Source organism: Acipenser ruthenus, chromosome 49 (assembly GCF_902713425.1).
Source record: "Acipenser ruthenus chromosome 49, fAciRut3.2 maternal haplotype, whole genome shotgun sequence".
NCBI classification, from domain to species: domain Eukaryota; kingdom Metazoa; phylum Chordata; class Actinopteri; order Acipenseriformes; family Acipenseridae; genus Acipenser; species Acipenser ruthenus.
The window spans coordinates 2,886,401-2,914,098 of record NC_081237.1 but is presented as its reverse complement, the minus strand read 5'-3'; the positions used below and the strand labels follow the sequence as shown (position 1 = coordinate 2,914,098).

At 40.7% G+C, this 27,698-nt stretch overlaps 4 protein-coding genes across 7 annotated transcripts in view; 2 read left to right on the top strand and 2 right to left on the bottom strand.

Annotated features, from left to right (window-relative positions):
* The first annotated feature begins 5,054 nt into the window (after positions 1-5,054).
* Positions 5,055-10,119, top strand: LOC117428841 (iron-sulfur cluster assembly 1 homolog, mitochondrial-like). Its single transcript, XM_059015125.1, has 4 exons — positions 5,055-5,189; positions 6,899-6,952; positions 7,870-7,975; positions 8,211-10,119. The coding sequence occupies exons 1-4, from the start codon at positions 5,106-5,108 to the stop codon at positions 8,357-8,359; spliced, it is 393 nt and encodes a 130-aa protein (XP_058871108.1). The 5' UTR covers positions 5,055-5,105; the 3' UTR covers positions 8,360-10,119.
* A 674-nt stretch (positions 10,120-10,793) lies between these two features.
* On the bottom strand, positions 10,794-16,743 carry LOC117966149 (uncharacterized). 2 transcript variants are annotated; one of them, XM_059014808.1, is made up of 3 exons: positions 16,559-16,743; positions 14,186-14,315; positions 10,794-13,401 (listed from the first exon to the last, which is right to left on the bottom strand). In XM_059014808.1, exons 2-3 carry the CDS (start codon positions 14,262-14,264, stop codon positions 11,600-11,602), a joined length of 1,881 nt encoding a protein of 626 aa, XP_058870791.1. In that variant the 5' UTR covers positions 14,265-14,315; positions 16,559-16,743; the 3' UTR covers positions 10,794-11,599. The 2 variants fall into 2 exon arrangements, with proteins under 2 accessions (XP_058870791.1, XP_058870792.1); XM_059014809.1 differs by lacking the exon at positions 14,186-14,315.
* On the top strand, positions 15,165-25,199 carry LOC117428829 (uncharacterized). 2 transcript variants are annotated; one of them, XM_059014811.1, is made up of 4 exons: positions 15,165-15,223; positions 18,589-20,285; positions 20,849-21,015; positions 21,891-25,199. In XM_059014811.1, the coding sequence occupies exons 2-4, from the start codon at positions 19,269-19,271 to the stop codon at positions 22,084-22,086; spliced, it is 1,380 nt and encodes a 459-aa protein (XP_058870794.1). In that variant the 5' UTR covers positions 15,165-15,223; positions 18,589-19,268; the 3' UTR covers positions 22,087-25,199. The 2 variants fall into 2 exon arrangements, with proteins under 2 accessions (XP_058870794.1, XP_034767605.2); XM_034911714.2 differs by lacking the exon at positions 15,165-15,223 and having other exon boundaries at positions 17,878-20,285.
* A 500-nt stretch (positions 25,200-25,699) lies between these two features.
* The window catches only part of LOC131721828 (phospholipid-transporting ATPase ABCA1-like), a 50,997-nt gene continuing 48,998 nt past the window's right edge, over positions 25,700-27,698 (bottom strand). For both annotated transcript variants that reach the window (XM_059014805.1, XM_059014806.1), the window contains 2 exons: positions 26,812-27,055; positions 25,700-26,083 (listed from right to left, as the gene is read on the bottom strand). In XM_059014805.1, coding sequence (XP_058870788.1) covers positions 25,943-26,083; positions 26,812-27,055 — 385 coding nt within the window. In that variant the 3' untranslated portion in view covers positions 25,700-25,942. The remainder of the gene's footprint in view (positions 26,084-26,811; positions 27,056-27,698) is intronic.

Sequence of the window (27,698 nt, the reverse complement as noted above, 5' to 3'; positions counted from 1 at the left end):
AGGTTATGTATATCTATGGCAGGCAGCAGGGTTGCCAGATGCTACTCATAAAATCCCCCTATTGCTGAATCAATTTCCCCCCATTTACACAATACCCATATGGGAAAGGGGGAGTTGCATGGATAGTATTTACCATCCTAGGATTAAAAAATAATTCAGGTGTTGCTGTAATTTACTCAGATATTAGGCATCACTAAGAAAGTTTTCTAGGCAGTGAATTTCTGGAGTATATGTGTGGTTGGCTGAAAACTCCTGCAACCTTGTCCTCTCCACTGCAAGCCATACTTAACATCCAGGAGGCTTCCTGACTGACAGCCTTGACTTCACTGCCTTCACTGATTGACAGCCTTGAGAAGGCATAGACAAGGAGGATTCAAGCGTTCACGACTCCTGTATATTTTGTGTACTTTGTCAGTGTTTTTAGATAATTGAATAAATTAATAATAATAATAATAATAATAATAATAATAATAATAATAATAATAATAATATAAATGCTACATAACAAAGTACAGAATTTCTCTGAAAATATTTTCTGTGAATCAAGAGTCATACAAAATGTTACCTCTCTGCTTTATTCAATGCAGTGGAGGAGTGTGCGTGTCTGGATTGTGTAGTATTCAAGCGTAAGGCGGACTTATGGTAAAAGGCTTGTACTATTGGCTATTGCAGTAGGCCATCACTGTCAGAAGGTAGGGTTAATATTTTTAAAAGACCATGAAAACACTATGGGAAAGTACTAAGGAGCTCACTACAGAGGACATAAAATCCCCCATTTTTAGCTTAAGCCCCCTATTTGAAAAATATTTCCCCCCACGTTGCCCCCCATGGCTACAAATTTTTTTTCCCTCCAATCTGGAAACCCTGCCAGGCAGCTAGAACTAAAGAGCTCCTGAACGGAGATGAAAGCACCTTAACACAGACTTCTCAAAATATTCAGAATAAACAACATTAAGTAGCATTTGAGTAATTGACATTGGAACAACATAATTGCAACACCGAGGCACACAAAGTTTTCTTTTTTTAAATAGAGCATATTATTTTGTACTGACCTATAAACGCTGAGAATTTGGGAACATGCTGTATATTTTCAAAATTATATAAGCTATTTATTACCTAGAGATAGCTGTTTGTGTTTTTATTTTATGCACTAAAGCAGAGATTCTCCAGATGGTGCTGTCAATAAACCCTACTGATGTGGGTGCATTAAACTCAGCCTACCTTTCAAAGAACCTCCACTTCAAAGGGATACACCACTTACTATACCTCTTCAAGCTGTGAAGAATCATTTGCACTGCAACCCCACTTCCAAGATGCTTTTAGATAGCACACTTTAAAGCCAGGAGGACTTCATATATATTTTAAAACACTGGCCGTGTATTGATATTCTGTTTCCAGTAAATTGGGACAGGGCTTTTATTATAGTTACTACATAACATGTGCATTCGCTATCTGACTTTCATATCAAACAGTGAATTAGTGAGGGGTAAAGTACAGTAAAGTACATCATGTGATGTCATCATTACCTGCTTTTTAATTTTTTTTAATTAGCCAGGTCACAATTGTATTGACTTGTATTGGAATTATGACACAGGGGTTAACTCCTCATGCACAATTGTAGTTTCAATGGGATTGTTAATCTCCACAGAACCCGTGAGGGCGACCGATGTGACCTCGCGGTTGGTGGTCATCTTCTCTTTCAGGGATCCAGGGTTACAGTAAGTAACCTAACGTTCCCTTTCAATTCGAAGATGACCAAGCCAGCACCATCATACACAGTTGAGACTGTGTCCACAATCCAATGTGACAGACGCTGCTTTGAGAGGGGCTGTCCTAGGGTCCATGTCCCATGACAGGCAAAGAGCTGGTCAGACTGAAGCTGAGCTCTTATCCTATCCATGTAGAGTCTCAATGCCCGCACTGGGCAAAGGAAATTCAATCTCTCATCCACCGTTGAAGCAAACGGAGGATGCCATACAACAGGGTTCGAAATGAATCTGCGCATAGTGTGGATGCAATCGATTTACTTCAAGAAGCAATTCTATAAAACGCGCCTCCTCTGCCTTCCTTGTATTTGCACTGATTAAACATGGATGCAGATGCACGGTAACTTGGTAATGACTGCCAACCCTTAAAATGAAATGATGTGTTCTGCATTTGTTGTTAACAACTGAAAAACAAAACTACATGTTTCTTTGCCTCTCTAAATTGAATTTGAAATGACTTGTGCTTTTTTAAGGTCAGGGAAATCAAAGACATCGATTGACCTTCAAAGGAATCATACACAGAGCTTTGTCAACTTTGTAACCATGGCAATGCAGATGAAGATGGGGGTAAACCTGGAGTTTTTATAATTGGACTCTTACAGAAAGCAAATGTATAGAGTACTTCAACTTACCAAAACACATTGTAGTGCCCTATTGCACCCCATTCTACTGAGTTTCATATTTTTTATTTGTTCGTTGGTTTTATTGGTGTTGTTGACTTGCTCTGGCTACAGACAGGCACCAGGAGAGCTCCCCTATAAATCTACAGACTGACAGACAGACAAACAGATAGACATCTTTTTATCTCCCCAGATTGCAATACTCATGTGTGCTAAACAGTGTCCTAACCACATTCCATTACAGCCGGACAAGTGCTTTTCTATAAAGACACACAGACAGTCACCCCCTTATATCCCCAGACTTGCAATTGCCAAAGAATTTACTAACCAAGTTTCATTAGTTTAGAGTATACTCTGCCATGACAATGCTGCACATGGCAGGGTCAATCAAAAAGCGCATTCACTGCTACACAGCTCAAGCTGGACACTGGGTACCTTCTCATTCTGCATTGGCCAGATGAAATGGGAATCCCACACTTGTGCTGTCTCATCTAATTCACCTGCAATAATAATAATTATAATTGACAACAATTATGATAATATGCTCTGCTCTATAATGAAGGTTGCTTCAACAATTACAAGATGAATAATTGCAGAGCAGCTGGAGCTGGGGGATTAGTTGCTCGTCTGACCTCACTCAGACACCTCTACTTTCTATAAATATATAGAAAATATTTAATGAGCAAGCCTTCTTACAAGTATAGTGTTAACAGTATACATGCCAGAAATATTTCTTTTAAAAAATGAGTATTTGGACACAGTGACTTTGCAGTTGTGTCCCGCGGCAGCAATATTGAAGTACAGCCTACTGCAGTTTGTGTTATTTTATATGATTTTTTTTTTTCAGAAATATGTCAAATGTTATAGATTTGGATCTGCTCGGCTGTTATCTTTGAGAGAGACGCATATAGAAATCCAGAATTCCAGGCATTCTCTCCTGAGGAAAACCACCTGTCCGTTTTCAGTTCCAGGATTTCCCCTCACAATTTTAGGACAGCCACCTAAACTCTCCACAGTTTCCACACAGTAGCCTCCTGCTGTCTTTGGGTGTTTGGGTTGAATTTAGCCAGATCAATTTTCTTGAGAATCCATCAATGCATCCATGTATGCAGATACCTCAAGGTTTCAATGTATCACATGAATCCAAATGCCATGTGTAATTAGGGCCCTTGGCATGGCAGTTGCGCAGATGAAGATGTCTCTTGGATCAAGTTCATGGAAAATTAAAGAAGCTTCTTTGTTCTTTACATGCAAAACATTTTCTCTGAATTTTGCATACATCTACCTGTAATTGTGATGTTAGCCTGAAGTATGTCGTTTCCCATGGATAAAAATGATTATGCTGATGGATCTCTTTTTGTGAAATAGTTTCCTGGATTTCAAAATACATTTCAAATGTATTCCATTTCTGTGTAAAATTGTGATTAAACATTTCATTGCTAATTCTTATTCTATGCTATTCTGTACATGCTGTTGCTGTATGTCATCATCCTAATAGCTCTAATTTTGAATTGACAGTCATGGCGGTATGTTACTGATCAATGTGGGGCTGCAGACGGTTCCATCTGCAGTCTACAATCCAACATGCATCCCTAGTGAAGAGACTGCGATGCTTCTACTTTCCCAAACCTTTGCTGAATAGCAATCTAGTTGACCATGACAAGCTTGCATACAATTCAGACCAACGGATTTCCTCATTTTACTAACACTCTGGCATTTCTTTGGTCATTCAGTGTGTGTTATGTGGTATAAAACTGAAGACAAACATTTTATTTCTGAATAATTGTGGTGCCTCTGTAATCACATCTTGGTATCTTGTGTGCTACCATTGCCCGTTTATACAGAACCATTGCATTACAAATGTGTCACACTGGCATTTCTTGGAGCTGCATCTGCAGTAATTCAGTGATGAAAAACTACATGTACCCACTTCTCTCCTGAGTACTGCTATGTTCTGGGACACAAATACATCCTAAAAGCACTCGAGTCCCTGGAGCACAGGAGTAGGAGCTATAGCTGAGCTCCTGTATTATTATTATTTGTTTATTTAGCAGATGTCTTTATCCAAGGCGACTTACAGAGACTAGGGTGTGTGAACTATGCATCAGCTGCAGAGTCACTTACAACTACGGCTCACCTGAAAGACTGAGCACAAGGAGGTTAAGTGACTTGCTCAGGGTCACACAATGAGTCAGTGGCTGAGGTGGGATTTGAACCGGGGACCTCCTGGTTACAAACCCCTTTCTTTAACCACTGGACCACACAGCCTCCTCCTCCTCCTCCTGTAGCCTTATAAACAAACAGCATGTTTACATTGTGCAGCTCCCAGTTAGTGATCAGTGGGAGGGAGGAGGACAGGGCTCAGTGAAAGCATGGAAAGGCATAGCTAAGCATTGTAAAACCAATAGAGGCATGGTGAAGCATATTAAAAAACCAAATACTAAATCAATATAATATTTGGTTCAGTATTACTATAAAAATGGTTCTAGCCACCTGAACTAAGTGGTCACCGGTCAACCAGCAACACCTCAAAACAGTTTGTTATTTCAATACAATTAAACGGGAAACGTTTAGTTCAAACGCTACCAGTAAAATAATTATTTTAGCGCTTTACGTGGGGAGGAGTCGGCCGGCGAGTCAAGTGTTTAGAATAGCTGATAAACAAAATCCAATCAGCGCCGTCGCTACGGTCATGTGATGTTTTAAATAACAACACAAGATGGCGGCCCCCTCGGTGATAGCCGGCGTACGAGCTGTGAAAAAAGCCAGACAAATCATTTCACCTCGAGCTGCTTTGGTGCTGGTGAGATAAAAACGAATAGCACTTTTAAAAGTTAAATACCGGGGAGAAACCGCGACACAATTGTCTATTTATATTATTTAGTTACGCAAGCTCACTTGTTCTTGACGTGAACAGACCACAAACAAAACGAGTAGCTCTGTGCAATTACTGAAATAAATCCGGTTTATTGGGTAAACAGTATTATTAGAACATTTAGAATAGTAACCGTTACAGACTGGTCCTGTTTAATAGCTTAATGTAGCACAAAACGTGTGTATATCGTTGAAAAAAAAGTATTTCTTAAGGCCCCAGTTGTAGCATTCAAAAGAGAAGCTAATTTAGGTGATATTTTAGTTCACAGTAAACATAAAAGAATAATTGACAGAACAGGGTCTACAAATGCTTGCACTAGTACATGTAAAGTGTGTAAGTACATGGAACAAAGTCAAAATATAATTAAACATAAGAACAACACATATCCACTAAAAACTAATACCTACTCTAAAAATAGCAATGTTGTTTATGGAATAGCCTGTGAAAAAAATAAAATATGTTGGAGAGACTGGAACAACTTTATATAAACTAATTCAGAACCACCTTTCATTAATTAGGAAAAAGGAAAAAATAAATGAACCAATAGTACAGCACCAGTCAGTGACATAAATGATGTAAAGTTTGTAGTATTAGGACAGCTAAAATTAGACAATGCAACATAGAGAAGAATAAAAGAAAGTAAATGGATAAATAGCCTGAACCCGGTTATGCCAGCGGGACTCAACAGAAAAGAATTAACTAATTAACTCCAATAAATATATAACTTTTAAATAAATAAACAAAATTAATTCAAAAGTTGTGCATGCTGATGCGCTGGGGAGGCCAAATCAAGGCTGATCCTCAGAGCCAGCATTGCATGATAATATAAATATGTTTCTATAAAATAATGTTAATTAGAATTAATACAGATTTAAAGATAGAAGTAAAAATGATGTCACAATAGAAAGAACACCATTACATCATGTAAGAATAAATCATGGATTTGAATATAAACAATAACAAGTAGTTGTCATGCCGTCAAAAACCTATAAATACCTCCAATGTTTTGATTCAAACACATGTGCCCTTGAGAAAGATATGTACAACATATCAAAACGTTGGGCAGCTGGCTCTTTGTGCTAATGCTGCCCCCATGCATTGCTAAGCAACTACAAATAAAATGACAGCAGGATGCCAAGTAAAAAATCGAATTGATCTTGGCACGAAGTGAAGAGGTCTGTGCCGAATTTCTGGCGGTGCTTTATTAAAAACTGCAAAAGGTCATGATAACCTTTGTAAACAAAGCTCAGCGGTTTCCACAGTTACACGTTTGTGCTGATTGGCGACTGGATGTTTTTAAACTGCTATGCCTCGTGTTTTACAAATGTTTCATTTCCAGAGTGTTAGGTTTCATTTATTATCCTAAACTTTAAAATGAAACATGCTTAAACCTTAACATAGCAGATAAACAGTGTCAAGAAGCACAGATAAGAGGGCTTTCAATAAATGACCACAATAGTAATATATGTAGACTGCAGTATATCATTAATATGTATACGGTCTAGGAACGGCTACTGAATATTGAATGCTCTTCCACTGTATAGTTACTACTGTAAAAACTATAAATATCTGGGTAATGTTTGAACTATAAACACCTTTACTTCATACAGTGATTTTTGTGTTTGTTTTTACTACAGACCCCTGCAGCAGTAAACAGGATAAAACAACTACTCAGTGACAAACCGGAGTTTGTAAGTACCAGCAGAAACACTGCCTTTGCTTTCCCTTATTTCAAAGTATTACTCAAGCAATGCGCTGGCACTCTGTGCATTGCCACTGTTACACTGCATCTTGCCATGTGAGTCAGGACTAAGTAAATTGATTTCAGCTGTATGTATCCTTGCATCGCGTTTGCAATCATTATTCTGTATTCTGTTGCGGCAATATTGAGTTATTACTATTTTCTTTAAAGCTGCCTTCACCTGGTTTTGAGCCGCTTGGGGTTTGTCTGGAGAATTCTAAGTGAGCAGCCTTCCTCATTCCATTTAAATCATGTGACAGTGTGAACTTCAACTTTGGCAGCCCCACCTTCTCTACATTTATAAACTTTTAAACAGCTGCTGTTTTTCCTAGAACATTTCTGCGACCCCCACTTTGAGAACCCCTAATATAGTACTTTTATCAAGCGCGCATTTTCATACACCAAACTGAAGTGGATGATGTGCAAGTACACAGGATGCAAGACCTCATTATGCCAATAAAGATATCACATTTCTTTTCTCAGAATTCAGCAATGCTTATGAGTCATTTGTTTTCATACTAATACAGCAACATAAAGGGGTTGGTGAAGCACAGCTTAATCAATCTAAATGCTGTTTCTAAGGAAATGGTTATTCGTTGAGTGCCATTATCACATTAATGCAATGGCTGGGTTTCAACTATGTCAATGGATTGGTTTTTGCTGTAGTGTTTTCTTTATAGCAGAAAATAAATTTTAAAAGCATACCGCTCCTTTGCATCTAATTAAAAGTCTCTCAAGTAATATGGATAAGAACAAGACCATTAATAAATGAGGGATGTAGTGGTAGCTGAAAGGAACAGTATGGACCCTGAGAGTGCTCTGAAGTAGCTGGTGCTGACCGTGTGTCTCTCTCATTCTTTTCTGCAGATTGGTTTAAAAATTGGGGTGAGGAGCCGGGGTTGCAATGGTCTCTCCTACACCATTGAATATGCCAAGGAGAAGGGGAAGTTTGAGGAAGAAGTCAAACAAGATGGTGGGTGACTGGAACAAAGTGTTCCATCTTTACACCCCCCACCTTGTCAAACACAGATGGCGTTGTCATGAAAATCTGGAAACGCGGGCATCCATTTGCCTCTTCGGATAACTTCCAGTTCTTTTAGTGACATGAATGCACCCAGGGTATTGTGAAAACGTACCTCTTGTTTCCTGATTTCTGCCAGAGAAATGTGTTCATGGGTTCACTGATTGCGTGCTGTCTGTGCTTGCAGGTGTTCGAGTGATTATTGATCAGAAGGCCCAACTGACCCTCTTGGGGACAGAAATGGATTTCCTGGACTCAAAACTCTCCAGCGAATTTGTGTTCAACAACCCCAACGTGAAAGGGACGTGTGGCTGCGGAGAGAGCTTCACAGTCTGAAACCTGAAGGACTGAAGCTTGAGCACAGGGAGTGATAGGGTACCAGGAATAAACTGTTTCAATGTGACATCTATTGTGTGGTGGAATTCAAAGAAGCAGCCAAAGGTCAGAAATATCTTCAGTGGAATAATCTGGGAGGGGGGGAGTGATCATTTTGCTCAGGTCAGATTCTGAGGACTTGGCTATAACTTCTTAAATAGCTTCAGTACATTTTTCAGTTTCTACTTTTACATGCACAAGGAAGTCAGTGCTTTTGAAATTGATTCTTTTGAATCTGAAAATAAATATGCAGCTTTGATATGCCAAACTCTGGTTAGAAGAAACCAAAGCTTCTGAAACCATTCAGTTGAATCTGATTAAAACACCAACCAGATTACTGCTCCAGGCTGCTTTACGTGCATGATATATAGAGACTTTGGGAATTGATTCTTCAAAAAGGCAGCTTAATTCAGATTAGATTGTACATGTAAACTGGGCAATTGTCTCCCTGAGTCAATTGCACTGAACTAGAGATCATCTCATAGTTAGTACAGAGGACAGGGCTAACAGTAATCTGCAAGATAGTACCAATTGCAATGAGCTAACTAATACTAGCTACTACGTTGTTTAGCCCCTGGATCTGTACTCAATTCAGAAGTGCATTGTAATTGACCCTGAGTTTATTATGGAGTTTGGTTGTTCTGCTCATTCCTACTGTCTCCACATCAGCACTACCATAGCCCGTGGCGTAGCCCTCTCCTCCCTCCAGAAATACATGTGATACATCTCTGATGATCTGTAGGAATAAATCAGATATAACAAGTAGAATATATAGGGATTCATATAAAAGAGATATTTTATTAATTAAATTAAACAAAGCCGTATTTAAATATAGTATAAAAATATATATAGAGACTTCATGCACTTTCATTGTGTACTGTAGTTATACCATGAACGAGGATGGGCTAGTAAGTGAGTGGATTGTTTATTCCATTAAATAGTGGATATATTATGAGTGTTCATGGAGTACTGTAGTTAGTCCACCAATAACACTTGGGAAAAAAAAAAAAAAAAAACAGCACTCCATGAACGTTAATGGATTATTCTGTTTATATTATATACTGTCAGGAAAGGGAAGTAGGTTTAAACCTAAATTAAACAGTTGAATTCAGGGAGTTTCTTACCTTATATCAAGCTTCCCATCTGCTTTGGAACCCAACGTGATTCATACAGTCATTTTGTCGTTGGATTTGAATGAATGAGATTTTAAAGTATTTACTGTTTAGCCTTAAATATTAATACATTAAGGACATTGTTTAACATGTAAACCTCAATAAACCCATATCACAGTGTTTGTTTTTGTATTGTCCTTGGGCCCTTTTTGAAGCAAGTACAAAGAACAAGGCACATTTTCAAAGAGAATTAAAACAAAAATAGAATCATGAAACTTGTAAAGAGCAACTTAGTTGCAGAAAGGAGCCGTTCAATTATGGTTTGCATAGTTTCTTGCTCGCTTTATACCATCAAAATGATTGTATTCCTCTCTTTGTAGTTACTTCAAAATAGTGCCCATGATGTTCATTATCTCAACAGGATGCTGTTACACAGGACAAAGACAAACACATACTAGATGTCTTTGATTGTCAGTTGCTTAAAAAATAAAGCCAAGTACATAATAGCTACGTGAGATGGGCTTTGCACTGAAACTGTAAATATAACGTATCAGATTCCCGAATCTCAGGTGCAGATTCATAGCAAAAATAAAAATGCCTAAATGTGAAGTTTGCTGTCTTGCCTTTTTTTCCTTTCTTTGTCATTTTAATTAAGCAATAATGTGACCTGAGGGTTGATAACCCCAATCCTCAGCTTAGTTTGTTAATGTTTTTAATGTGGTAATGTTAACACACTTTGCAGCATTGTCCTGAGTTACCTATGACTTTTTTGAGGATGCAACATTGACAATGGATAATTGCAAAGCATACGACATGGTTTCCAGAAAGCTTTTGAAAAAGTCCTGCATAAAAGATTAATTCTCAAACTGAACGCAGTAGGGATTCAAGGAAATGCATGCACATGGATTAGGGAGTGGTTAACATGTAGAAAACAGAAAGTACTGATTAGAGGAGAAACCTCAAAATGGAGCGAGGTAACCAGTGGTGTACCACAGGGATCAGTATTAGGTCCTCTGCTATTCCTAATCTACATTAATGATTTAGATTCTGGTAAAGTAAGCAAACTTGTTAAATTTGCAGATGACACAAAAATAGGAGAAGTGGCAAGCACTGTTGCAGCAGCAAAGGTCATTCAAAATGATCTAGACAGCATTCAGAACTGGGCAGACACATGGCAAATGCCATTTAAAAGAGAAAAGTAAAGTATTGCATGCAGGCAATAAAAATGTGCATTATAAATATCATATGGTAGATACTGAAATTGAAGGAGGGAACTATGAAAAAGACCTAGGAGTTTATGTTGACTCAGAAATGTCTTCATCTAGACAATGTGGGGAAGCTATAAAAAAGGCCAGCAAGATGCTCGGATATATTGTGAGAAGTGTTGAATTTAAATCAAGGGAAGTAATGTTAAAACTTTACAATGCATTAGTAAGACCTTGCCTAGAATATTGTGTTCAGTTCTGGTCACCTCGTTACAAAAAGGATATTGCTGCTCTAGAAAGAGTGCAAAGAAGAGCAACCAGAATTATCCCGGGTTTGGAACCAACTCCCCAGTAATGTTGAAGCTGACACCCTGGGATCCTTCAAGAAGCTGCTTGATGAGATTCTGGGATCAATAAGCTACTAACAACCAAACGAGCAAGTTTGGCTGAATGGCTTCCTCTCGTTTGTAAACTTTCTTATGTTCTTATGTTCTTATTTGTTTTACTTTGCAGTTTCAAATGACACGAGAAGAATCTTACTGTTTTTGTAATGTTACTAGAGATTTATATTTTAAACAATGCAATCTATTACTATCTTTATAAAAAAAAAAAAAAGTGCTGTGCATTATCTGTTCCAAACATACTATTACTCGGTAAGGTGGCAGTTGCAACCTACTGATTCTAAAAAGAGAAAAAGCAGTATAGTTTATTAGGAAACAGGACTATACCATGTCATTTTAGGTCCCAGGGAATTCACTATTTCATCAATGTAGTATGGATGTGCTGAGGTATTTGTTTAAACTCTTTGGAAAAGGAATATTTGACCTAAAAACACCTTCAATTACGGGTAGTATTTAAATATCTGTTTTATTTTTTAAAAGTTCTCAAATGTCCCATCTGAGTTTCTGCTTGTTCTTCAGCATTCTCTTAAAAAGGCGGATCTTCTTCCTCAAATATGTGATCAGGGTGGGCTTTGGTTTGGGTCTTTGGCTCTTCCTTATAAGCATCAGGCAGCTGAAGCCGTTCTTCATTCTGCCGTACCGAATGTGAAACACCAGAGAGGCCATAGAGCGGAACGTCGCCAGACAGGCAGAGCACGTGTAGGGGCCCGACAGACCCTGTGGAGGGAGGGGACAGCGGGGCAGCAGCCAGCAAAGCTCACTGCCAACTTTATCCACGAATCCAGGCGGATCCTCATCCGAAGAGTTGTCCGTCACCTCCACTTCTAAACCAGAGTCTTGCAAAGAGGGTAGCGTGCCTGCTCTTAAAGAATCAGTGATGGAGCTGGGGGACAGTTCAGGTGTGGTAGGTAGTGCTTTGGGCCCATCACTAGTCTTGTGGAGTGACTGTTGATAATCGACTTCAATGGTTTCATGTTCTATCACTTGAGCTAAGGGGCTCCTAATCTTAATCTTTTTGTCAGGTGAAACCTGATAAGGGCCACCAGCAACCTGATTGCTTTTGGATGCTGCCTTACGCTTGACACTATCCAAGCTCTTGAAAGTGCTTTCACCTGGATTATCAGAAGACTGCCCTGTGGTTGTCAGTGGTTTGGGTTCAGCACATACCTTACATTGGGTGTGGCACAGCTCTGGAGAATAGCTGGTTTTAGGAAGCAAGGAAGCAGTTGAGAGTCTCTTAATCCTTTTGTTTTTCTCCTGCGGGGTGTCAGGTAATCGTTTAGCAGACGTCACGTCACCACTTCTCCCAGCTCTAGACGCACGTTTCGCATCGTGTAAGCCTTGTAGGTTTGGAGCAAGCAACGGATCCTCTTTTACCACTGGCCTCCGAGCAGATTCAAAGCAGCACTGGGCTTGTCTTGAAGGAGCCCTGGGCTCATGTCTCACAACTCTGCTTACCCCAGCAGGCCTCAGCTGGGGTACCGTTGGTGGAGGATAAGACCAGGGACAGTGAAGAGGCACAGATCGGGACAGGCCTGCCTCTGTATGCGCTCCATATGGAAATGGGAAGCTGCAAGACCCTGGGCCTTCAATGGGAATCCATGCAACTGGCCTGGGAAGAGCAATGTTGTTGCAGTCGTAGTTACAAGTTGCTGGAGGCCTTAAGGCAACACACTGTAGGCAGCCACAATTCATTAGTGTATGCATGCTAGACACAGGGAGCCCAGTGCTCCAAGTCATAGGCAACTGGCCCTGCCCTGGATCATTCTGCATATATGACCTGTACGCCATGTCGGTCTGGTTGCAAGATCTGTGATCTGGAATGTAGACAGGCGGCTGGGTTCTTGCTCTACCTTGGATATTTGATGCTGCAGTATAAGCTTGGCTGCCTTGGTGTGTGGCTGGAGCTAAGATTTGTCTCTGCAATTGAGAAGGCTTGCTTTGGTGAACAGTTGGAGTTACGACTTGTGTCTGCACAGGAGTTAAGGTGTGCATCCGCATAAACGAGTTCTGATGGCGGCTTTGCTGGACACCAGGAGCTAAGAATCGCCTCTGCTCTGGAGGGTTCCCAGTACCACAGCTGGTTTGGTGGACTGCAGGGACAAGTATATGTGTCTGCACCTGAGGACTGTCATAGCAACTTCTGGCTTGTTGGTGAGCAGCTGGAGATGCGATTTGCCTGTGCAGATGAGAAGGCTCGTTACCACTTCTGGTCTGGTGAAGTGTAGGATGGAGGACATGTGTCTGCAGATAGCAATGTGGATTACCTTGGCTGTGGGTCAACCCTGCAAAATGAATACAAATATAATATACTGCGTTTGATCTTTCTTGCTTGTTTCATAATGTGACTGCAACTGTAAGAACATGAGAGGGTCTTGTTTTATGTAGGACACTAGATGGCTAATGGAGACCATTATTAGTGAAGAATTTAAAAGGGAGCCCTGTGAGACACCAGCCACAGCTGGATTTTTTAGAGCATTTTGCAGCACTGGGGATCACCCTGGATTGCATTAACCACCTATCTGTGGTTATCCAGGATTACCCCTAAATATAAGCAGCTGTTGAAATCCAGGTGGATTCCCTGGCACTGCAATACGATCTGAAACATACAGCTGGGGCTTTCCTGGCGTTGTGTAAGTTGATCAAATCAGCATCAAGTGACAAACCAAACCACACTTTGGTACAGTTGTCAGCCCGTTTGTGAGGGGACTGAACTGCAGGTGCATTTAAAGCTGAGGGAATTGGTTTCAGGAGACTGGGTTTCAAGCCACTGCATGGCATTCAGATTTGGGAACTGCTACAGTAAGGTTGCTTCAAACTAGGTCTCCTGGAAGCAGGTTTCAAGCCACTGTTCCTGAAAAAGTGTTTAAGAACTGCAGGTGTATTTAAAAGAAACTTTTGGACTTTAGTGGAGATGCAGTTTTTGCCTCATACATTTCATGTCCAACTAATATAAACAAGCACTGAGAATAACATAAAAAACAATGGGTTAGTGAATACCGTAACACAAAAATGACTTCAAATAATTAAAATTATAACATATTCAAGTGTAAACAAAGCTTAGCTGACCTGCACTGTGATTCCGAGTTATTCTAGCTTGCCCGGGGATGAATGACGTTCGGCTGGGTATAACTCCTTGAAAATGCATTTCCAGTTAAGTTTTCCATGGGTGATAAAGAAAAATGTTCTATTGAAATGCCTGTGAGTGTCGGGAAAACAGGAAAAAAAAGTTTTCATTCTACTAGGCTGTTGCCATGGTAAAGAGTTCCAAATATTCCAAACCTGCTGTTTCCAGAGTTCTTAGAACAACATGTCACAGTACAAAATAGTTCCAACATTACCTCACAAGCTAGAACATTAATTTATTTAAATACCATACTTTTAACATACCTTATATATATAAAAAGAGAGAGAGAGAGAGAGAGAGAGAGAGAGAGAGAGAGAGAGAGAGAGAGAGAGAGAGAGATAGATAGATAGATAGATAGATAGATAGATAGATAGATAGCTGTGTATATACGTTTCATTGTATAGTTACTTTTAACCTTTATTTTCTCTATGGGTATATTTTCCTTATGAAATGAAAAAAATATATAATAGTAATACAAATTAAGGTGGATTCAATTTTTTATAAACAAATATTTACTATTTATGTATTACCTGATTAAAAAGCGAAATTATTATTATTATTATTATTATTATTATTATTATTATTATTATTATTATTATTATTATTATATACATACATACACAAACATTTTAGAATGGATTAAGGATAAAGGAAGTATCGTCATAAGTAAATAAAAAACTGACGTCTATTTCTTGTTGAAACGTCTTGCTGTACATTAATTTATGATGGGTTGGTATAATTTTCATGCTTGGTGTTTTCAAAATGACATTGCTTTAATAATAACAGGACCATGATTTATGAGCACAGACGCTGTTAGAACAGAGAGCTGGACAGCAGTACGTTGTTTTTAGTTTGTCGTCTGACTTTTGTTTGTGTTACTACCGATTCGTATTATTAACACAAATAGCAGGAGGCGCTGCAGGGGGAGTCTGTGGCGCAGGTGTGCATTTCAAGGTTAATCTGCTGCACTGGGGGTACGGGTATGTGTGTTTTTACTTCTACTGTTTTGAGTTCGTTTATAGGTAATGCAAACCGCTTTTCTAATAATAAATGTTATTTTAAACGTTGACAACGCTGTGCTGTCGGGTAAAACGATTCAAGGAAACACGCAAACGTTCTCCAGGTATTTATGACCACCTCAGCCAGACTTACCTCGTTGTTCAGGTACATTTGCATTTCTGCTCTGTCGGTTATAATATACATAGATTTTTAAAACTTAGTTTGCAAAGCGTTACATTATATTGTTTTATTTATTTATTTATTTATTTTATCACATAGTTCGCCCCCGTAAACTTGAATTTTCAAAATAAATACAATGCATTATTATAGTTGAATTTTAAGTTCAGCTATATCAAGTACTATATAATGATTCTAGCAATATACACAAAACCATTTACAAACAAACTAACTTGTAAATAACGACGCAAAACCGATGTAGAACCATACGTGGTACGTCCTTTGGTGCTGTTTGATTTTATATGAATATAATATTATATAGGTTAGAGCAGGGGTTCCCAAACTTTTTGACCTGAGGCCCACCTGTTCAGGTGTATTAGGCACTGTGGTCCACTATTAGCACTCCTTGGGAAAATGTCAAATTAAACACATTTTATATTGTAGCGAACCTCAGTTCCGAGGCAATCCACACACAGGCGGAGGGCGGGCGCGAACCCGGGACCTCTCGCACTAAAGCACAGCGCCGATCCCGATACCGATACAGCGGTGTCTGCCCTATGCTTTTGAACGGGAGGTCCCGGGTTCGCGTCCCACGTCCGCCTGTGAGAAACTCCTGCCTGCGGGAATCACGGTTCGTTAGTTTAAACCTGTAATATTATCAGTAAATCTAAACTGTTCTTTATTCATTTGAATAAGTATTGTGAAATCACATAGAACATGCACTGAGTGAAAATAATTTTTGAAACACTTTTAATAAATAAAATAAATTGCAAAAAAAAAATGACATTTTTATCAAACCTTTAAATTAGGTACCTGTATAATTGAACATGTTAGAAATGCAGTTATTTTTCTTGGTCATCAAACAAGACGTGCATGTCTCATATTATTCCCATTCATTTAAATACCTGAACAGGAATCACTTTTTGTAACAAGATTGATCAGTTTGAGTAATAACTTGATTTTGTTAATATTGAAACATACATCAAAGTACTAAATATTTTTTTAATGTTAAATGCTAATTAGTCACAAAAACGTATTCATCATAGGCAACAATTACATTTTTAAATGAATGTTATCAACTACAAAAGTTAGCATGAAAACGTTTCTACAAAAGAAAAAAACCCAAAACATTCCAGTACCTCAAAACTGAGCCCACGTATGCATTCAAACTCCTGCAGCTGTCTGTTTCGTCCTTTATACTTTGCAAAACGTGTTCTTTGGTAGCGGGTTCGACATATTGTAATTTTATTAACACTGAACACACTTTTTACATCTGCCAGCTGAGCGATCACATGACCTTAACACCGCCCTATTGTCAGAGCCCTCGCTCTACATCCCGCCTACAGGTACGCAATCTGTTAGCTCTGATTTGTGAATTTCTGATTTTATTGACAGTCCACCAATACTTAATTCTTACTGCCTTGCTAGAGTTACAGCTGCCGGTGGTGTTACAGGCTGGTTCTCACCCCGGTACTCTTCTGGGAGGGTGAACATTAGCCCGGGCCAATTCTCACCCCAGGACTCCGTACACAGCATAATCGTTCTCATTGTACGATAACTAATCTAAGCTAATCAGTGATGTAGACAAAATAAGCAAAGTTTATTGAACAATAGTGAGAACGATAATAGAACAAAAATGTTTCATACACTACAAACCAGTAATCTTGTTTAGCGCCTGGGGGTGAGAATTGGCCTGACAGGGTGAGGATTAGCCTAGGACAGCTTGTCATTGCTCGCGCGTCCCACGCGGGACTGTGTCGCGGTACCACCTTTGGGCAGCAGACCACAGTTTGGGAACCCCTGATATAGAATGTTTTTCTGTATATAAAGTCATTTGTTTTATGTTATTTTCTAAAAACATTTCTTGTTAGTTGTCATGCATGTATTCATGTATATATCATGTATGTGTGTGTGTGTAGGTGAACAAAAACACATTCATACATTTCAAATTGAGCCAAATCAGAAACAAAAAAGTGAACTTGAAATGATTAAATCATCCACCAGAGAAGGAAAGCAAATCTCCCTGTCAACGCTGAATTCTATTGTGTACTTTCTATCTCCAGACACTGGTCACATGTTGTCTGTTTCCCACGATGCTTTTCAACTATTAACAGCCTCATTGTATATTCCACAACTTAAACAAAATCATGCCAGGGCTTGAAACACACACTCTCCCTGCTGCACCCAGCTCTGCGGTTCAGAACTACAGCACTGTGCAAATGTATTACAACACCTCAAGATTTGTCATGTATATCCTTTATATACCTACCTGCATGAAAACCTCTGGGGGTGAGAATTTCCATCTTCAGTCAATAATCAGTGACATAGAAACAACAGGCACTCATGAGTGTAAATGTTAGACCACTTTGTGCTTTAATTAGGCATCTTAAACAACTTCTAAAAAGTCTCATGCATTTTACAATTTGTGGCTCTGTGTTCCTTTTCTCTAACTATTTTACATTAATTGCATGTCTGGCCTAGTTTGACAATTTTTCAGTTCCAGTGGTTTGATTTCATTGCACAACACATGAAAACAACAGAAGCAGTGGGGTGTTCTACTATATTTGCACACTGCTGTACCTTCAATCAAGTAGATTATTTCAGTGATCAGGAGCAAGGGATTTGATATTAAATCGATTGTTCCTCTCTCAAAGCTGCACAATTTCTATTAGTAAACCTGCACACTCAGGTATGACTTATTCATGCTGTAATGGGAAGTGCAATCAGTTCTTTCAAAGCACATTTCCAGGTCCCTGATTGTTCAAACTCCTGGTACCTGCACATTTCAACAGTACACCTACACAAGGGAAGTTCTGAAACTCACAACTGGAAGCCCGTTTCAAGCCCTGGCATGACTTTGTACAGTGGAAGTTGTGGAATATACAATGAAGTTGCTAACAGTTGAAAAGTATAATGGAAAACTGCAAGCCTTGAGATGTTATTGGATGTGGTTTTGTTCCAGTCCAGTAATTGAAAAGCCTGGATACAGTGTTAACAGATCAACAGTGTCCTCATGTCAGTGTTAACAGATCAACAGTGTCCTCATGTCAGTGTTAACAGATCAACAGTGTCCTCATGTCAGTGTTAACAGATCAACAGTGTCCTCATGTCAGCATAAGCAAAAAGGTGTGGGTTTCTCCACTAAAGCATTGATTTGGTATTTCCACAGTCTTGAAGACACACATGAACAATGTAACTCACGATTTCTTTACAGACTCACACCGGACCCTCCTCCACACGGTTATGTAGTAACTCACAGTCTCTAAACCATTTTTGCAAGCTTGTCAACCTCGAACAACATTTTGGACTCAATAACCCACTAGACGAGGAGCCCCCATTTGCAGAGACCACTCGCCCCCATGAGATCTATATTTGAGCTATTTCAGAATGCTCCTCAGTAATCAATACTCTCTGGTCTTGAAGCAGCTAACATAACCCAATACTTTCACCTTGAATTTGCAAGCCCAACACTGAACTGGCACAGAGCAGGTGTTGCCCAGTCTTCTGTTGCTTGGTTACAATCTGTTAGCAGACGATAGTATACAAGCAGGATTGTTTGTAAAATGCAACATTGATGCACCACAGCAGCACAGACTTAGCCCTGTAGCAATCACAGTGGCTTCACAGAATATTTTAAGGGACCGTGTGATGAACACCGTATGATTGTTTTGATCATCAGAATTCTAAGGTAAAAAAAAACCCCTGCAGTGCCACGTTTTAAAGAATGGAGAAGATAGATGTCACACATTAAGATGAATACAAGACGACAGAGGCATGGCTAGTGCTGCCTTCTGCGTATCATTTACTGTTTGATCCTGGGATTCGTGAACTTTTCTCAAGGGAAATAAAATGAAAAAGAACAGTGTTCCCCATCACATTCGAAATTTTTCCCTGAACCAAGCTGGACCGAAGCTGGGCGAGGGGGGGGACCTTTCTTGGAGGGCGGTGGAGTGTGCATCTCTTTGGAAAGACCCAGTCCCTCAGAAGAGACTGGAGGACCGGGTCAGCTCTGAAAAAGCAGGGGCCTGCCTTAGAGCTTCCCTGAACCCAGGCAGGCCTTGCAGGATAACCAGCAAAGCCGTCTCCCAGTCACCTACAAGGCCAAGCCTGGACAGCAGCTCGGCCCTTCAGACTCAAAGGAAGGTCCGCAAGATCTGCGTTGACCTTCGACCTGCCTTAGCAGCCGCCAACGAGCTGTGTGACTCTGAAGAGGTCAACAGGGAACCCACCGAGGGCGAGGGGGGGAAGCTGTCCTGGAAGGCAGTGGGGTGTACAGCTCTTTGGAAAGAAACAGCTCCTCAGAAGAGACTGGAGGACCGGGTCAGCATTGAAAAAGCAGGGGCCTGCCTTAGAGCTTCCCTGAACCCAGGCAAGCCTGGCGGGACAAACAGCAAAGCCATCTCCCAGTCACCTACAAGGCCAAGCCTGGACAGCAGCTCGGCCCTTCAGACTCAAAGGAAGGTCCGCAAGATCTGCGTTGACCTTCGACCTACCTTAGCAGCCGCCACTGAGCTGTGTGACTCTGAAGAGGTCAACTGGGAGAGAGGGGTACCAAGGATGAGCTACCCCAGAGCAGGGGCTGAATCGCCTGACAAAGCAGCTTCTCATCACAGCTTCAGTTCCGAGAGAGAGGAGGCTGTCCGGATGCTCAGAGCAGCTTTGCCTCCTGTGGCAAGGCGGACTGCTTGCGTGCCGCTGGACCCCCCAGACACCGGGATCCGCCCCTTTGTAGGCTTGGTTAGTGTCTCAGGGGACGGCACCCTGGCCAGCTCCTCCAATCACAGCCTGGCTCCCAAGTCACCAGTTTCCTTTCCAAAGATTATCCTGAAGCAAAGCAACCAGCAAACCAAAAAGATCACAGAAACAGTAAGTGGATATCAGCTAAAGGAATCACATTTCTTTCTACTTAATTTCTGACCTGCATCTGATTATGTGTGTTATGTATGCGTCTCTAATGAGGCTTCTGCTACCATCATTATTTACAAACTATTAGGCAACAAACTGCTTTGAAAAAGAGCTAGTGTCATGGTAAAGTATATTAAAATGACAGATCTACAGTTTGTGGAATTACTTCTTGTATCCTCAAGATACATGTGTGACATACAAATGTACAGAGAGTACCTAATAACAAATGATTTTAAATCCATAAAATTGGGGAGATTTTTGCTTCTTAGGCTCCTCGTTAAAAAAATGGGGGCCCTTATGATCATCATGTCTGTCCTTCTGTCACAATCTACATGGTATACATGATAACTGCCTCGAATTTGCACCAACCCTCACCAAACTTACCTTGTCTCCTACAGACGTTTCAGATTGCTCTTGGTTATAATCTGCTTCGAATTCATGCAAATAGATTTGTAGTGTGATTATTATTAAATAGCGAGGCCCCTCTGTATGGGCCTGCACTGATTTGTATCTTGTCCCCACAGAAGCAGGCTGTGTCACTTCCCCTCGCCCCAGTCTCTCTGAAGCAGCTGTTGGGGCGAGTGCAGAACCCCCCCTCCAGCACAGACCACCTCCTCCTGGCCGGGGTTCTGCGCGCACTTCGGGAGGCGCTCTGGAACCCAGCGCTGCCCCAAGAAGCAGCCCATACAGCGTGAGAACCAGACACTTCCTTTTCATTGTCAGTGATCACTGTCAGGGGGTGAATCCATTCAAACACCTGCTTGATTTCCCTGGTCTGTGGCGCTTTCCAACTTTGCATTCAGTGTTTAATGTGAGGGCCTTCTTTAGAGAACTCCAGCATGTTGTTCAGCAGTGTGGCATGTGATAAATATTAAAAGGTGATATTGTGTAAAGATGGCATGACATTAAAAACATGATGCAAAGTGGGAATATTTTAAAATTTGTCAAATTGCACAAGTGACCCTACATAGGATTCCATCCAATACAAAATAAGAATGTGCAAATCTACCCCCATGACAGTTCCATTAATGGTGAAACAACTTCCATAGGAAATATTTTGTCCGTCACGTGTAGGAAGAATTCTCATCTTATAGACCCTTGTCCATTTATGTTAAGCTCTTAATTGAAGACACTTACAATTAAACGGGTCATTTTGGCAATTATTTAATTCAATTAGACTATTTGGTGGGCCACCCAATCAATAAAATATTAATAGATATATTCTTTTTTGTGAACAACTTTTTATTATAGCCCAGATCACAATACATACATACATACATACATATATATATATATACATATATATATATATATATATATATATATATATATATATATATATATATATATATAGACACACACACACTCACACACACACCAAGTTGTAGACAAATGCACACAGATAAAGGCACTATCCAAAAACATGTATCTACTTCTTAGTTTTGAAAGGGTGAAAATCAAATGTGTTTAAATGGTGCTATCAGCGTTGAATTTACAAATTGATACACTGTCAGTTGATACACTGTTTAACAGTCTTTTGTTACTTCACTTTTCCTTTTTTTCCAGGGAATCAGCCAGCCCATTTCAGACAGAGCTGAGTAGAAAGGGCTATCCCTACCACGGAACAAAATCCCCTCTGGAGACTACAGCCAAACCCGAGGCTGCTGCGCAGGGACCCGCTGGGAAACCAGCGGCTGTCAAATTCAATCTGTACAAGAGGATTCCTGCAGGGAGAACAGTACAAGCACAGAGCCTCATTTAAAAGGAGCACGAGCAAGGTTTTGAAATCCATTCGCTTATTAGCACTTGCAATATTGTCACTAATATCTCTTCTGTTGAAAATATTTTGGTTCTTTGCCTGTGTTTTATACTTTGTGACATAAAGAAGTTGTTTACAGCAAGTGTAATAGGATAACCAGTGGGGTTGTAATCCGAATGAGAAACCTGTCAATTGTGACATTATTCTTGTTGTGTTCTTGTATACAGAGCAGAACATCAGCAACACCTTCATCTGATTTGTTGCATTATACTACTAATCAGACATGTTGAAACTCCACTAAATAAACAATGTATAACTTGCTTTCAAAAGCAGGGGATTTCTATTTAAAGACAAGTATAACTTGCTTTCTGTATTCAGCTTGCTTACATTTGCAACGTGAATAGATAGGCTATCAAACAGGCTGAATACACCCAGTTCAGTTGTTATCCAGAGTCCCACCAGTTACACAGATTTAAGGATCTCAAAGCTCTAGAGACGCCTTCAGGTTTGCATAAAATAAGTGATCAAAGATTGCATATCTCTCAGTTAACAGGCAGTTAAAATAGATTCCCAGTTTGCAATTGGGAGTTATTTTGAGGGGTGGAAAGTAATGAAATCGAACATCTAACAGGAGGAAAATCTACCCAGGACTGGCCGAGCATCTACAGAGGACTGTAAACAAAAAACACGAGTCTTGTTTAGAAAGGTATTATTAAGTACAGGGTATTAATGCTTGTGACAGGGTAGCCATCTGCCATGTGGGTGCGTGCATTCGCTGCGGAGTGACAGGCAGGAGATCAAGACTGAAGTTGAAGTTGATACGCCCCCCGCAGGCGAACAGGATTTATTTATATTTCAAGTCAACACACTGAACAGCTCACGTGACACTACCAGCAATGGTAGCACACGGAGTACATACAACACAGTGTACAAAAACTTTGGTGGGATCTACAATCTCTGAACTAATCTTCTCCGTTCAATAATAAACGAACTCCGACTATGCGCCCGGCTGTCAGTGGTTTCGACTTGCTTTCTCACTCTTCGGTATCCAACCCTGGTTCTGGTTCTCTCTCACTCACACACACACTGTGCTGAAGAGCTTGATCATGGTGGTGAAACAGTTAGGGCGGATACATGACGGATTACTGTAATAAATATCAACAGCAATTCTGGTCTTGAAACATTTTCAAACATGGTTTTGATTTTTGAATTGCAAAGTTGGCCCTTCCAGTCTGTTCCAATCCTGATCTAAATTGTTTAAATGAACCAATTAAACCTCCACGCAAACGATAGCGTCGTTCATGATCTCATGTTGCCTGTTAAACGTGGAGTGGAGTGGCCCTCTAGGACTATGATTGAACACTCCTGTTCTAATGTAATGCATTTCATTTTAACAGGTTTTCTGATCCAGTCAGTATTGTGAAATCGGGATGGATATATATTGCCTGCAGCACATAAAGCAAATCTTGCCATTCTTTTGTATACATTCGCTGACTAATGATAATGATAAAATATCTTGCATGTAACAAATCTCAAATGGGGATGCTTTATCAATACAGGGATACCTTGATATTTAGTGAGCAAGGAGTCCGAGCATCCAGTACCAACCCTACCCCATCTCTGACTTCACTAGAGCATCCTGTACCAACCATACCCCATCTCTGACTTCACTAGAGCATCCTGTACCAACCCTACCCCATCTCTGACTTCACTAGAGCACCAGAGAAGCACTTTTTAAACACTCACTTTGGGCCACATTTATCAGAGTCTTTATGCAAAAATGCATTTTATATTGTTTTCTTAAACTAAACTAGTAAAAACATTGCAGAAGTTTGCATGAGTTGTTAATTACTACTTTTGTAACATTAAATGCGTGATTTGGTGCAGATGTCGTTTCTGTGGAAAGACATTGATAAATCTGGCCTTGTACCTTCATTAAATGGAACAGATTGCCCTTTGTTTCCAGTGCATACCCCAGTGTCCTCCTGTCTACAGTACATGCTGGACCGTGTGCTGGAGTGAGCTGTAGATCGCTTGTTTTTTGTGCATCAGTTTGTACTTGGTAGGGTCTGGAGCAAAAATGTTGGGCTTGAAGTAAATCTGATAGTTTGTATCAGAGTATTTGACAAATGAATCCACCAGGGTCTTAAACAATAGGACTAGACCCAAGGAAGAGGCAAAGCAAATTTAAAAGCCATTTTCTTGTCTCTCATTACAATTATCAAGCTCATTACAGCTTGCCTTTTTCCTGCATTAGATCTTTCATTTGAAATATGCTGCTGCTTCCTATTCACCTCATCTGTTGTAGTTTAAAGTCATGGGCAAGAAGCAGCAGTTTATCTATAGCAGTGGTTCCCAAACTGTGGTACCCTCAGGGTATGCACGATGTGTGTAGGGGGACAAATTGTGTAATGGTGAACTTTTTTTTTTTTTTTTTTTGCATTTTCATAAGACTTGTCAAACAAAGATTTAAAACTCATTGGGAATTCCTTTTAATTTCTGGTGTGAAATGGCACGTGACGCTGGTTAGTTTCAGAAACAAAAAGAGCGGCTGTGCAGTGCCAGACAATCACGCAGCTGCGGGACACTTGGGTTCACCGCCCTGGCATGCACGTTTATTACAAACCTCCAAGAGGTGCCAGTGAGAACAAAGATAGAGAGACAATGACGTAGAGAGCCCTCACCACCAATCACCGTACAGCGTGAATTATACCCCCCTGGGGCCCCAGCCTTGAGTCAATTTGTCAATGAAAACACAAATCCGCAAATCAGAGCCAACAGATTGTCTATCTGGAGGCGGGGCGCAGAGCGAGCGCTCTGCCAATAGGTCAGTGTTCCTGAGGTCATGTGATTGCTCTGCTGGCTGATGTAATCAACGGATGGTAAAATTCAGTATTTAAAAAAATGTCATGCTTTTGGGATATTAATTTGTTGCGTGTTCATAGAATGTTGTTTCTCTTATGAGTTGTACTGAATGCCTATACCTACGATTAATACGTTTCTGTGACTAATTTGAAGCTATTAATAGGTTTCAATATTAACTACATCGAGTTATTAATCAAATTGATTAATCTTGTTACATCACTGATTTATTAAAATGTTTGGCTGTTACTTGATTACTGTCTTGTTCAATCATCTTAAAATAATAACATCAGAATATGTATTGTTGGAACATATACCGATTCAGATAGTGCTGCTGATGTATTTATTTTCAAAAGCTTGTGCTGGTGGGGGGGGGGGGTCTACTTCACAGTCTTGCACCAGAGCAATGTATTATATTGTTTATGTGTATTATATGTGTATTATGAAAGCATATATTAAAAATAGCATTGAACTATAAACCTGTATGCTAAGGATACGCAAACAGTTGATAGCTCTTGAAGGGGGTACGTGATAATCAAAACTTTGGGAACCGCTGCTCTATAGCATTGCATTTGATATGTTTGAAAAATACCCAATTAAGGTACAAAACAAAGCACAAATAAAGGAGGACCAGAGATCATGTACACAAAACTAATGAGAGACAACAATAGTGGTTTTAAAGCATTGGTTAGCACACTTTTTCTAATTGCCAAGGAAACAGAACAATGTTTCTTTATAAATGAGATCTCGTCAACGGCTTCAATTCAAATGCTGTGGATTGGTGCTGGTCGTAGGAATTGAACCAGGTAACCTTGACACCAAAACCAAGAGCCAGCTCCGACAGCACCTATGGACAGTACCAGGATTCACCCACGAGTAGCACAAGTCCTGGCAATCTGGAGTGCTCAGTTCTGATTGAAATCCCAGCTGTGCAATATCACTTCCTGGGGTCCTCGGGCTTGAGGGAGCCCGTCGGCTGCCCCTCTCTTTGCCTGCCTCACAGCCGGCTCTCCTCAACACTAGCGTCCTCCAGGAACAAGGTGATGCGTTTGGAGTCCTTGGAGCTCTCCACCCCATTCACAACCACCTCTTTCAGCTGGTCCTCGTCGCTTTGATCCTTGGCAAAGTTTACAAACACCTGGAATAGATGAGGGCATTTATTTATTTAATTTAAAATAAAAAGTGTGTCCAATTATTTTACCCACGATTTTCTCCCCAATTTAGCGTGTCACAGCAATTCCCTACACAGCTTAGAAGAACTGAAGGTTCATTGAGTGTCCTCCGATCCCTCAATCAAGCCTCTTCTACAACCCAGGAACTCCAGAGCGGATGTCAGAGAGCTACTGGCCTTTGGAGGACAAAGGCCAGCCCTGCAGGTGTCCACCCAAGCGCACTAGGTATCTGACCGGTAGGGTCCGCTGTAGTGTGATGTGGAGAAACAATCCCTTCTGGTTTTGCTACCCTAACCAGCAGGAGCGTCACAGCCAATGAAACGCTCCCTCTGAAATCCCCAGTGAATACCAGTGACTTCTCACAGCCAGGACATGAACCTGCACTCTCCTGGCAGTATGACTCACCCTGCACACCATGCAGCCGTGCTTTTACCAGGGGAGACCCTCGGGCACCCCTAGGGGGGGCTTTATTTAATGTTTTTTCTATTAATAGTTTTAGTGCTAAATTAAGAAATACTAAATAAAGGTCTTAATGCAGATCAAAGTGACTTAGATTTCAAATAATTTTGTTTACTAAGGAAACAGGAAAATGCTGCAAACCACGAAAAAAAAAAAACTGACCACATTTTATACGACAACCCAGAGAAATCCGTCTCAACTAACACAGGGGTCCCCTTGGCTCTGTGCGGCTCACCTGGTCGAGGGTGGTCTGGGAGACGGAGTAGTCCCCGATGCCCAGCCTCTCTCTCTGCTCGGACAGGACTCTGAAGAGGCGGGCCAGGGGGCAGGCACCGGAGGGCAGCTGGTACTGCAGCACGTTCTGGTGATGCTCTTTCAGCTCGATCCCGGGGAATGCTGAGCTCATGAACTCCTCCACTGGGCAGGGCTCCCGACAGAACCCAGAGAGACGCAGGATGATGGTGTAGCCGTCTCCGAACCTGCAAGAGAGACACAGTTCATCCAGAACTCTGCTGCCCGCCTGGTGTTCTCTCTGCCTCGCTTCGCCCTCGCTCCACTGGCTCCCGATCACCGCTCGCATCCAGTTCAAGACTCTTGTACTAGCCTACAGATTCCTTGACCAGACTGCACCCAGCTACCTCCAGATCCTCATCTCTCCCTACACCCCCACTCGACCTCTCCGCTCCGCCTGCACTAGAAGACTGGCTCTACCTCCGCTACACTCCCCTGCCTCCAGAGCCCGCTCCTTCTCCAACCTTGCTCCGCAGCGGTGGAATGACCTTCCTACAGATGTCAGGACTGCCCAGTCCCTGACCACATTCCGGCGCCTCCTTAACACTCACCTCTTCAAACAGCACCTGTAGAACTCCTCTGTTTGTATCCTGGGACACTATCACCCTTCATTTAAATGTGCTTTATTTTGCTCTTATCTGCCCCCTATTTTACTGCATTTAATCCTGTACTTGTAATCTGCCTAGTGTTTAACCTGTAGTATTTTGTATTTAATCATATCCTGATGTAACTATCACTATTTAATCATATCCTGATGTAACTATCACTATTATCTGCTGTATTATTGAATTGTGGTTTGTCACACTTGAACAAAAGTTATTGTATTTCTTG

Bases quoted from the DNA above. Each gene is read 5' to 3' on its own strand.
- LOC117966149 (XM_059014808.1), bottom strand. From the start codon at position 14,264: ATGCATTTTCAAGGAGTTATACCCAGCCGAACGTCATTCATCCCCGGG. The intron at 13,402-14,185 runs GTCAGCTAAGCT...TTCATTTTGCAG, and splicing joins AACTCGGAATCACAGTGCAG to GGTTGACCCACAGCCAAGGT.
- LOC117428829 (XM_059014811.1), top strand. From the start codon at position 19,269: ATGAAAAAGAACAGTGTTCCCCATCACATTCGAAATTTTTCCCTGAAC. The intron at 20,286-20,848 runs GTAAGTGGATAT...TTGTCCCCACAG, and splicing joins CCAAAAAGATCACAGAAACA to AAGCAGGCTGTGTCACTTCC. The intron at 21,016-21,890 runs GTGAGAACCAGA...CTTTTTTTCCAG, and splicing joins CAAGAAGCAGCCCATACAGC to GGAATCAGCCAGCCCATTTC.
- LOC117428841 (XM_059015125.1), top strand. From the start codon at position 5,106: ATGGCGGCCCCCTCGGTGATAGCCGGCGTACGAGCTGTGAAAAAAGCC. The intron at 5,190-6,898 runs GTGAGATAAAAA...TTTTTACTACAG, and splicing joins CTCGAGCTGCTTTGGTGCTG to ACCCCTGCAGCAGTAAACAG. The intron at 7,976-8,210 runs GTGGGTGACTGG...CTGTGCTTGCAG, and splicing joins GGAAGAAGTCAAACAAGATG to GTGTTCGAGTGATTATTGAT.